Source organism: Equus quagga, chromosome 14 (assembly GCF_021613505.1).
Source record: "Equus quagga isolate Etosha38 chromosome 14, UCLA_HA_Equagga_1.0, whole genome shotgun sequence".
NCBI classification, from domain to species: domain Eukaryota; kingdom Metazoa; phylum Chordata; class Mammalia; order Perissodactyla; family Equidae; genus Equus; species Equus quagga.
Window position 1 is genome coordinate 96,156,846 of NC_060280.1, and position 11,644 is coordinate 96,168,489.

General features: G+C 62.1%; 1 protein-coding gene across 1 annotated transcript in view; it reads left to right on the forward strand.

Moving 5' to 3' along the window:
* The first annotated feature begins 1,149 nt into the window (after positions 1–1,149).
* BTBD2 (BTB domain containing 2) overlaps positions 1,150–11,644 on the forward strand; it is a 12,412-nt gene continuing 1,917 nt past the window's right edge. The window contains exons 1-5 of the mRNA XM_046638328.1: positions 1,150–1,216; positions 4,863–4,982; positions 7,979–8,135; positions 9,206–9,311; positions 9,419–9,667. Coding sequence (XP_046494284.1) covers positions 1,188–1,216; positions 4,863–4,982; positions 7,979–8,135; positions 9,206–9,311; positions 9,419–9,667 — 661 coding nt within the window. The 5' untranslated portion in view covers positions 1,150–1,187. The remainder of the gene's footprint in view (positions 1,217–4,862; positions 4,983–7,978; positions 8,136–9,205; positions 9,312–9,418; positions 9,668–11,644) is intronic.

Sequence of the window (11,644 nt, forward strand, 5' to 3'; positions counted from 1 at the left end):
CACCGGGAACGGTTCCCTCTGTCCCCTTGCAGCCGGTCCCCACTCCCACCCCGAGCCCCAGGCTGTCCCCCTTCTGCTTCCCGTCTCTCTAGTTTTGCCGTCTCTATAAAATTGCTATAACTCAAGTGAGAAATATGTCGTCTTCGGCCCAGCCCCTTTCTTTAAAGTCCTTGAGCTTCGTGCCCATGTTGCGAGTCTCCGTGGTTCGTGTCTTCTCATTGCTGGCTCCCGCTGTGTGGACGCCCGTTCACCAGGTGGCCGGCGTGTGGCTTTCCCAGTGTTGCCCGGTGCTGAGCGGTGCTCTGTGAGCGCTCGTGTGCAGATCCACGTGTGGGGATGAACACCGGGGGTGGCCTGGGCACCTCGAGGAGTAATGCTTGCTCCTGATACCGCCGAGCTGTTGTCTCAGGTGGCCGCACCATCCCCCAGAGCCCGGGGTCCTGCCGTGTCCTCAGCCGCACAGGCGAGTCGGAACATGCTCCCTCCCTCTCTGTTTTCGGGAATACTTGGCCGAGGGCGGGTGTTACTTCTGCGTTGCTTGCTAGACTGTCCCCCGCGAAGCCATCTGGGGAAGCTTTCCTTCGTGGGAAGCTGTCTCATTACGAGCTGCTTTTCTTTACTTGCCCTGTTTGTTTCCGTTGTCTCTTTCTCCACGCGTCGGTTTCGGGCGCTGTGTCCTTCTAGGAAACAGTTCCTTTCGTCTGCGTTGCCTTCATCTGTTGACACAACGTCGTTTTAAGATCCGTTCACCTTCTTTAGGGTCTGTAGTGATGTCCCCTCTTCTGTCCCTGATTTTGGTAATTTGTACGTTTTTTTCTTGATCAGCCTAGCTAAAGTTTTAGTGATGGTTGATGTTTTTCCAGAGAGCAACCTTTTGGCTTCATTGATTTTCTTTTTCCCCCATTCCCAATCCCGTCAACTCCACTCTCGTCTTTATCATTTCCTTCCTTCTTTGGGTTTGATTTGTTCTTCACGGTCTAGATTCTTGAGATGGAATTTACCTCATTGATTCTAGATCCTTCTTTACTAGATAATATTTACCTCTAAGTTCCGTTTTGGCTGCATCCCGTGCATTTTGATGCGTCATATTTTCTTCTTCATCCCAGTGAAGATGTTTTCTAATTTCCCTCGTGTTCCTTTGGCCCACAGGTTACTTAGAAGCGTGTTTGATTTCCAAATATTGGGGGATGTCTCAGACTTCTTCTGTCGTCGATCGGTGAGCTAATTTCTCTGTGTCTGGAGCACGTGCTCTGACTGGTGGCAGCCCCTTTGTGTGTTTGCGTCATTTTGCACGCGGTCTGTCCCGGAGAGGGTTCCACATGCCCTGAAGAAGAACGTGCCTCCTGCAGCTGTGGGGTCGAGGGCGCCGTGAAGGTGGGTTCAGTCAGGTCCCCTGATGGGGCTGTTCTGTCCATGTCCTTGCTGGCATTCTGGCTGGTTCTGTCCGTCTCTGAGAGTGAGGCCTGGAAACCTCTGACCATAATAGTTGAATTTCTCCTTTTCACACTCAGTCCCTGCTTGGCGTCTTTGGGGACTCTGTTCCTAGGTGTGGGGACGCTGGTCACTGGTACCTGGTCCTGGCGTGCTGACCATCTGCTCCTTGGGAATGCCCGTTCCCTGGGAATGTGCCCCGTCTGACCGTCTGTCCTGTCTGGTGTGAGTGCAGCCGCTCCGGCTCCCCCACGGCTTCTGTCGGTCCCGCGTGTCTGTTCCCGTCTTCCCACTTTCATCCCTGTGTTGTCGGAGGCTAGGCGCTGGTGCGTGTCCTTCTCAGGCCCGCGGTGTCCGCCCGTCCCATCTCTGGCGACGTGAGCCCTGGTCATGGCGTAGGGTGGCGTCTGCGAGTTTCTGCACCGTACCGTCACCACCGTCCCTGTTCATAAGTCTTCCCGCGTCGACGTTGAGACCGCAGACATCCCGTTTCTCCTGCTTCTGCCCGTGGTTGTGGCATCTGGGGTGGTGCTTCTCCCTGGAGGCAGCCTTTGCTCTGGTCTTTGATTTGCAGCGATGCTCTGCTTCCGTTGCCCCGTCTGCGTTTGTTAGCTGGAGTTCCCAGAGGAGGAGCCGGCCCTTCTCCCGAGTCGTCTGTCCATTCGGTTATTGACTTGTGTCCCCCTGGGCTCGTGGCCACGTGTTTCATCCTGGGTGGTCGTCCAGCACGATCACTGTTTCGTTGCTCATCTTGTCCCGGATTTGGCCGTTGGGGACCTTGGAGGTGGCTCCTGTGTCCCTTCGACCTTCCCCGCCATGTTGGGAGCTCTCCTCTCCTTGCTGACCCCCAGGGCACCCCCAGCTCGTCCTGTCCTTTCCCCGCCCGGCCCTGGATCGGCCGTTTCTCCAGGGAGCCTGGTTCCCGTCCGTGGACGACGGGCTTTTGATCCAAGACCTGGACGCTGCTGCTGGGCTTTCACTGCTGAGAGGCCCCCCGAGCCGACGCTGGGAGGGGACTTACTGCCCGCTGGGTGTATTCCTGTGTCTGTCTGTCCCTCCATCCATCCGTCCAGCCACCCACCCACGAGACCGTCCTGAGACCCCGCCTGCGGTCAGCCCCGTGGAAGTCCTCCTCGCCCCGTTTGTAGCCCTTTCTCCCGCGGCGAGAGCCTGGCTTCCTTCTCCGCGACGTGTCTGCTTAGTCGTGTGACCCTGGACTATTCTTGAGGTTGCGTCGGAGTGCGGCCCCTCTCCTGTGAGGAGCACACTTGCTAACTCGAGTGCGGCGTGCTGGACGGTTCCGTTTGCCTTCACCTGGTTTCCAAAGCCACTTAGGTGGCCTTTTCTTCCCTGCCCCCTCAGGGTAGTGGGTCACCGTGTCCTTTTTAAATTTTCAAATTGTGGTAAAATACACATAGCATAAAATTCACCATCCTGGGGCCGCCCCGGGGCCGAGTGGTGAAGTCCGCGCTCTGCTTCTGCGGCCCAGGGTTTCGCTAGCTGGGAGCCTGGGCGTGGACATGGCACTGCTCGTCAGGCCATGCTGAGGCGCCATCCCACATGCCACAACTGGAAGGACCCACAACTAAAAAATACACCACTGTGGACCCGGGGGCTTTGGGGAGAAAAAGGAAAAATAAAAATCTTAAAAAAAAAAAATCACCGTCCTCACCATGTTTAAGCGCACAGCTCAGCGGCATGAAGCACATTCACGTTGCTGTGCAGCCATTCCCTCCATCCGTCTCCAGAACTTTCCATCTCCCCAAACTGAAGCTCTGTCCCCATGAAGCACTGACTCCCACCCCTCCCCCCAGCCCCTGGCCCCCCATCTACCTTCTGTCTCTGTGGCTGTGGCTCCTCTGGGGACCTCCTATGAGTGGACCATACAGTGTGTGTCCCTCTGTGTCTGGCTCATGTCACTGAGCATCACGTCCTCAGGTCCATCCACTTTGGAGCAGGTATCAGGACCTCCTTCCTTTTCATGGCTGCGTAATATTCCAGGCTGTGGGTGGATGGGCATGTTTTGTTTGTCTACCTGTCTGCTGATGGACACTGGGTTGTCCCCCTCTGGCTGCTGTGGACACACTGCCAAGGGCACAGGGGTGCAGGTTTTGCGTGGCTGTGTGCTCACTGCTCTCAGGTACACACCCAGGGGTGGAATGCCAGGTCGCTTGGGAACTCCATGTCCGACCACCCCTGGAGCCTCCAGACTGTTCTCACAGCAGCTGCACGTCCTCTGTCCCCACCAGCATGCCCGAGTGCCTGATTTCACCATATGCTCCTCGACTCTTGTTGTTGTCCATGTTTTTATTCTAGCCGCCCTCGTGGGTGAGGTGCCGTCTCACTGTGGCTTGATTTGCGTGGATTGTTACGTTTTTGGAGGTGGGAGGAGAGGGGAGGGTGGAAGACACGTGGGGAGGCCAACCGGGTGCCGGGCGGGGCCTCCCGTGGTGGGAGGCAGGAGCGAGCGCAGGCACCGAGGGCTGTGCTGGTGGCTGGAACCTGACGACCCTGGGGGCATCTGACCAGGAGGGGCCGGGTGGGCCGGGCGTGGGTGCAGGGGCCTTGGAGGTGGGGCCCACCTGCCTCGGACCTGCCAGCCTTTGCAGGGCCTGCGGTTTGTCAGCGCGTCCACCACCAAGGGCCCCGAGGGTGCGTGAGGCCCTTGGCCGCCCCGTCGGTGGCTCTGCAGGACCCGCGCCGGGCCCAGGTGGGCCGCTTCCCCTTTCCGCCTTTGCATCGTTTCCCCCGCAGGAGAGCGAGGTGCTTTTTTAAGCGTAGAAAGAAGGGCGAGCAGGAAGGCGCTTTATTTATGGAGCTTGTGTGGGAGGGCGTCATGGGGCCTGGGGACCCGGCTGCTGTTCTGAATGGACGGGGCGGGGGTGGTGATGCAGGTGAGGCGGCAGCTAGACGGGCACGAGTGCCTTGGGCCGGGAACGCACAGGCCTTCGTCCTCTCCCAGCTCTGGAGCCCGATGCTTGAGAGCCAGGGGGGCAGGGCCGCTCCCCCCCGAGGCTCCTGGGGAGGGTCCTTCCTGCCTCTTCCAGCCTCTGGGGCCCCCGCGTCCCTGGGCTTGTGGCTGTGTCACCCCCCTCTGCCTCCGTCTTCATGTGGACTTCTCGTCTGTGTGTGTGAGTGAGTGTGCAAGTGAATGAGCGTGCGAGTGCGTGGACGTTGGCGGAGCGGCAGAGGCCTGGGCCATTCTGTCCCCGGGGAATGACCTCCCTCTGGCCTCGTGTTGCTCTTGACCGTGGAATCGCCTGTCGCCCCTCAGCCTCCTCCAGCAGCATCCGCCGCCGGGCACTGGCAGAGCGTCCCAGCCGTGTGCCCCTGGGCTCTGGGGCGGGTGCACTGGCCCCTAGATGGCCCTGGACAGCGCCTGGGCACCGGGGTGCCACGTGGAGGGTAACCGGCTCTTCTCTGACCACCAGGTTCGTGCTGGCCGTGGGCAGCGCCGTCTTCGACGCCATGTTCAACGGAGGAATGGCCACCACGTCCACCGAGATCGAGCTGCCCGACGTGGAGCCGGCCGCCTTCCTGGCGCTGCTCAAGTAAGCCATGTGGGCCCTTCACCCCGCGGCTGGCGAGCCTGGCATCTCAGTCTACAGACGGCTCAGGAGGGAATGAAACCCGCGGGACAGCGCCCCCAGAGCCCTGGCTCCCCGGAGATTTCTAGAACTCGCCTCCACAGTGAGAGGGGCTCTGGAGACCCCATTTTTATTTTTATCAAGGTGTAATTCACATACCACACAATTCACCCAAAGTGTGTAATTCAGTTGCTTTCAGTATATTCACAGTGTTGTCCAGCTATCACCACTATCCAATTCCAGAGCATTTCCATCCCCCCAAAATCAGCCGCGTGCCCATCAGCATCCCCCCACCCCCTCCCAGCCCCTGGCCCCCACGAACCCACTCTCTGTCTGTGGATCTGCCTGTTCTGGACGTTTCCCGTCCATGGGGTCACACGCCGTGTGTCCTTCTGTGTCTGCTTCTCTCCCTGAGCGTCATGGGTTCAGGTCCGTCCACGTGCCGTGTGGATGTGAGTCCCCCATTTTGATCCTTTGTAGTCAACAGAGATTTTAAAGAAGTGGCATGAGGTGAGAGTTTTGAATCCACCTGTATTTTCCTTTTTGAGCGTCAGAACTTTTCTCAAGTGCTTTACAAGCCCCGTGAGAGCCTGGGGTGGGGGCTGCGCCCGGGCCGCAGGAAACAGCGCCCGCCTGCCCGGGGCGGAGGAGGGGAGCAGCAGGCAGCGCGAGGGGCCGGGCCTCCACCCTCCGTGCTCAGCTGGGCATGATCCTCCCGCCTCTGGACTTTAAAGATTATCCCGAACGGTTAAGACAGCCCTTTAGATGTACAGTTGATTTTTCGCTTCTGATTATAAAAATGGCATAAGCTCACGCCCAAAAACACTTTTTTAAGAAAATACCGAGAACTGTAAATGAAAAAGTGGAGCTCCACTCATCCTCTCCCCGCGCAGACAAGCACCACGGGCTGGCGGCTGGTCCCGCCCGGCTGGCTCGTGCCGCGCTCGTGTCCTGTGCTCGCGGCCCCCTCTGCCCCATCGTGTCGCCGTCCCCGCTTTCCTCAGCCCGCGTCCAGCATTCGCCGCCGGGGATCATTTTGTTCCGGCCGCTTCCGTCCGTGGACGCCCCATCATCCTCGCCTCCATCCGGTGATGTTGGACTCCAGGGCCGGTCCCAGCGTCCGCGATTACAGACTGCTCTCTGGGACACCTCATTCATCCGTCTGACCTCCCTCCTCAGGTCCTTCGCTCGACCAGGGTCCCGCGGGCCGCCGGGGGAAATGTCCTGGGCCGTGCGGCCACGTGGGCTCCACCCCCACGACTCGCCTGGCCGCCGTCACTGCGGAAGCAGCCATGGGCGATTTGTAACCTGCATGGGGCTGCGTGTCAGGAAAACTTTATTTCCAAAAACAGGAGACAAAACCACAATGAGATGCCACTTCACACCCAGCAGGACGACTGTTATTAAAAAAATGGAAAACGACAAGAGCTGGCGAGGGTGTGGGGAAGTTGGGACCCTTGTGCATGGCTGGCGCGAATCTGAAATGGGGCAGCCACTGTGGAAAGAATCTGGAGGTTCCTCAAAAACTTACTCAAGAGATGTATGATCCAGCAGTCTGTGTCCTGGGTACGTCCCCAAGGGAAGTGGGAGCAGGGACTCGGATCTCTGCATGCCATGTCCACAGCAGCGTGATTCACAGACTAAAGGTGGAAGCACCCCCAAGTGTCCATCCACAGATGATGGACATACACATCTAGACGCTGGAATATTACGCAGCCCTGAAAAGGAAGGAGAGCCTGACACCTGCTCCCACGTGGACGGACCCTGAGGACGTGATGCTCAGGGACGTGAGCCAGACACAGAAGGACACACACTGTGTGGTCCACTCACAGGAGGTCCCTGCAGGAGCCACATCCACAGACACAGAAAGGGGATGGGGGGCCAGGGGCTGGGGGAGGGGTGGGAGTCAGTGTTTCATGGGGACAGAGCTGCAGTTTGGGGAGATGGAAAGTTCTGGAGACAGATGGAGGGGATGGTTGCACAGCAACGTGAATGTGCTTCATGCTGCTGAGCTGTACCCTGAAAATGGTGAGGACGGTGGATGGTATGTGTACTTTATCATAATTTAAAAAATAAAAGAAAATGATATCCATTAAAAAAAATCAAAACGCAAACCAGGTGGCAGGTTGCGGTTTGCTGGCCCCGCCTCAGGCACAGCTCAGGCGGCGGCCCGTCGCAGGCCGTTCTCCGTCTCCGTGCCCCTCTCCGTCCCTCTCGGTTTTGATAATGTTGCGGGGTTGCCCCCCGAGAGGGTTGGCACTGTCACCATTGGGACACCCGCCACTGGCGTGAGGGGCTCACCCGTCTCCTCTGCACTGATGGCCTGTCCCCATTGCAGGGTCCCCTCCGGCACTGCGGACAATGGGGCTGGGTCATTCTCTGTGGGGTCGCCCTGGGTGCCTGGGGCGTGAGCAGCATCCCCGGCCTCCTTGGCCCGTGGTCTCCCTGACCCCGCGGGACTCCACCTGCTGTGTTGGGGTCGTGCCTGGGCTTCCAGCGCATTCTGGGGGGCCTGGGACCCAGGAGCGGGCGTGTCTGCCGCTCCTCTGCGCCATGTTCACTCCAGCCGAGCCCGGCCTCACAGGGAGCCAGGGCCGCGGGGTGCGAGTGCGTCTGTGACTCGGGCTGGCCCCACTCCTGACATTACCTGGCGCCCCGAGCTTTGCGTCAGATCTGACGTCCGGTGCGGAGGCGAGGGGACCTCTCCACGTCCCAGGGCAGATCCTACGGTGCCACGGGGGCCCTGGCGTGGGGACAGGAGCAGGCCTGCCTGCCGTGGGGCTGCGTTTCCCGGGTGGAGTGTGGGGCTTTTCCCGGGATGTCTTTGCCAGGTCACGTTGCAGGTCAGAGGGCAGCAGCTGCTGCTCTGGAGGGGCCCTCCGGGCCGGGCTGAGCTGAGGTCCCACCAGCCGCCGGGGCCGGGCTGGGTGGCTCCTGCCTCACGGCCGCTACCCCTCCAGGTTCCTCTACTCGGATGAGGTTCAGATCGGGCCCGAGACGGTCATGACCACGCTGTACACGGCCAAGAAGTACGCGGTGCCGGCGCTCGAGGCCCACTGCGTGGAGTTCCTGAAGAAGAACCTGCGCGCCGACAACGCCTTCATGCTGCTCACGCAGGTGCGGGGCCAGGACGGGGAAGGGGGACGGGACAGGGGACCAGGGGGTGGGGGACCAGGGAAACGGAGCTGGGGCATGAGATAGGGGCACAAGGGTGACAGCGGGCTGGAGGGCCGGGGGCTGGGGGTCCTGGGGGGATTCTGAGGTTTTGCCCCTTAAATTTTGCTCCAGGATGAGCCCCCTCACCCCCGACCCCAGTCGCATCCCCATGGGCTTTCCAGGTCGCCGTCCATCCGCTTGGTGGCGGCAGGGATGTGCTGACGGCTCCCGGGGCGTCGTGATGGGTTTTGGGGGCGGGCATGGGGTTTCTCCAGGGAGCCCCCTCGGGCTCTGTGTGGACGGACCAGCTGCGGTGGGGCCAATGCAGCCACGGGGGCCAGGAGGCCGGGAAGGCTGGGGACGGGGCAGCCCGGGCGTGGGGGCGCCCCCTCCCAGGCGGTCACAGCCCCACAGGCCAGATCTGCAGACCCCTCGCAGAGGTGGCACCTGGGCTTCAGCATTGACCGGCCGCTCACTGAGTCGCCCTAAAGGGCCTGAGCCAGGACTGTTACGGGGCCGCCCGGCCATCTGCTGAGGGGCAGCCTCAGGGGGCGTCCAAGCTGGGCCCCAGCAGAGCGCAGGGCAGAGGGCGTGGGGGCTCGCTGCCCACCAGCATCCCGGGCAGAGAGACCAGAGTCTCCTCCATCCCCGGCCTGCCAGAGCGCGAGTCCCTCATGGAGCGGCTGCACCCTGACCCTGGGACGGTCAGGCTCGGGCTCCCGTGTCCTGCCGGTCACTTGTGGCCCTCTCCCCGGTGGCTCCAGCCAGCCCCGAGGGGACTGCGCACATCTCCTGGGTCCATCCTGTCTGCTGTCCCCCACTTGGGCCTGACCTGCGGGGGACGCGGCGTTAGCGGTGCTGGCAGGCCCGGAGGGGGTCGTGCATGTGGTGGGCCCCGGTGCGTTACCGCGAGGCCGGGAACTTGGAGGGAGAACGTGTCACCGGCTCCCGGGCTGACACCCGGGCCGACATGCAGGCCCGGGAGCGGGCGCTGAGCCTGGGGCGGTGGTGCTGCCGCGCTCTCCCCGCAGGCGCGCCTGTTCGACGAGCCGCAGCTCGCCAGCCTGTGCCTGGAGAACATCGACAAGAACACGGCTGACGCCATCACCGCCGAGGGCTTCACGGACATCGACCTGGGTAGGGCCGGCGCGGGGGGCTGCCGCGGGGTCCGCCCACCCTGCGGCAGTCAGCGATGCCCACGCGGAGTCCCCGGCCAGGCGCCCGCTGACCGGCTGTCCCCATAGACACGCTGGTGGCTGTCCTGGAGCGGGACACCCTGGGCATCCGGGAGGCACGCCTGTTCAACGCCGTCGTGCGCTGGTCGGAGGCCGAGTGTCAGCGCCAGCAGCTGCAGGTGACGCCTGAGAACAAGCGGAAGGTTCTGGGCAAGGCGCTGGCCCTCATCCGCTTCCCACTGATGACCATCGAGGAGTTCGCTGCAGGTAACGGGCAGGGGGGCGAGGCCGCTCCAGAGCCCGACCCCCAGGGACCCCGCGTGTGACTCCGTCGCGTGTCCTGGCTGTGTGTCCACCACACGAGCCCGCTGCCAGGGACACGCATGTGCTCCGTGTGCTGCTGACAGACCCGCCGTGTCCTCGGGAGCTGGGACCCTGCCTGAGCGTGTGAACCTGGAACGACCCCTGGTGCCGCCCCTCCTGTGTCTCTGTGTCCCCTTCCTCTGTCTCGCTGTCCACATGTATGTGTTGAGTGCCCCGGCCACTGAGGGTCCCCGTCTTGGGCTCGTGTCCTGGGGGCCGGACTCTGGCGTCAGCGTCCGTGACGAGCCCCATGAAGGGGTGGGAAGTGGCCGCAGCTGCAGGCCTGGGGCTCGGGGCCAGTGTGGGGTGGCCCTGCCCGTGCCCCCACCCTGTGTGGATGCATACTTCCTGGGGCCACGCAGGCCTGGAAGGTTCTGGACGGGGCTCTGTGACGCAGCCCTGTGGCCAGTGCACACCCACCGTCCTGTCTCTCCTGGGTCTGCACTGCCCTGTTCCCACCAGTCTTAGGGTCACCGCATTTAGCAACACAGCAAACAGATAACTTTCTAGAATGTGTCCCCCAGGCCTCAGCTGGGGCACTTGCCCCATGGGTCAGTCGCCTTTGACCTGAGATCACATGTGCCTGGAATCCTGCGTGTGTCTTATCCGGCGGCCCGCCGTGTGCACAGCGCCAGAGTGATGCCTCAGAGACTGTCCGTGTGCTCTGGGGTCACTCACTCATCAGACACTGAGGGAGCCTCCCTTGGCCCAGGCCCCGGCAGTGCGCGGTGACCGGGGCAGCCTGGGCACTGGGATATCGGGGCGGGTCGCTTGCTGTTGTGGGGCCGTCTTGGGCACTGTGGGGGTTGGACAGCATCCCTGGCCCCCACCAATTCCAGGAGCACCCAACTTGTGATGACCACAGATGTCCCCAGATGGGGCCCAGTGTCCCCCGGGGGCCAAAATTCCTAGTGAGAGCTCTGGGCGACAGGGTCCGACTGTCCCAACCTAAGACACCTCCTGCTCCAGCCTGGCCTGCACCCCCAAAACCACTCTCCTTGCAGCGCTCCCCCCAGGTCTCAGGCCCCTGTGACACCACCTGCCAAGAAGGACTGTCCCCTCGTCCTCAGAATGGAGCCTGTGCTGCCCCCCACTGCCCCCCCTTGCCAGCACCAGGAGGGACAGTGTGTGTGTCTTGTGGGTCTGCGTTGGGCCTGGTGGCCCTGTCTCTGAGCCAGCAGGGGGCGCCCACGGGCCCCGGCCCTTTGTCACGCTGTGTCAGAGTCCCCACTTAGGATGTCCACGTGACAACCGGAGAAAGCAGACGTTTGAAGCCCGTCTCCCTGGCGGGCGGCGGTCGAGCCTGCCCTGTGTATCCTTTCTGCGTCTTCTCTGCAGAGATTAAAGGCGACAGTGGTTAACGTTCTGAACTCCATTTCGTATCTTGCTTGTCCCCGACCCCGTTCCCCCGGGTGAGGCTCGCGTGTTGGCTCGGAGCACTGCCCCGGCCGACCTTGCGCGGAAACGCGTTCAAAGCTGGTAAATGAGCGAGTCTTGTGAACTCGAGGACCGTGTGGGGCGGGCCGTGTCCTGCGCTCTGTCCTCCTGGCAGAGGTGTGACGGGCAGGGGTGTGTGTGAGGTTCCCGGCCCCTGATTTCCACCCCTGTGGCCCAGCGGCCCCCAGCCCTACCTGTGACCCCCCTGTCGCATCTCTGCATGTTTCCCCCTCCCGGACCTGTCATCTCCCCGTCTGTGGAAGCCCCTCTCAGCCCCCCGCCAGGAGCACTGACTGCTTCTAGCCGCCAGTCGCCCCTCGGCCGCTGATGGCCCTGTGTGGGGACGGACAGGGCGGCCACCTGCTCTGTGAACCAGGGGTGACCCCAAAAGGTAGTCCGCGAGGGGTGGCGGCCCCAGTGGAGGCAGGAGACCTGGGGCAGGGAGGGGGCTTGGCCCAACGAGCCAGGAATCAGCGCGTCAGCCGTCGTCTGCGC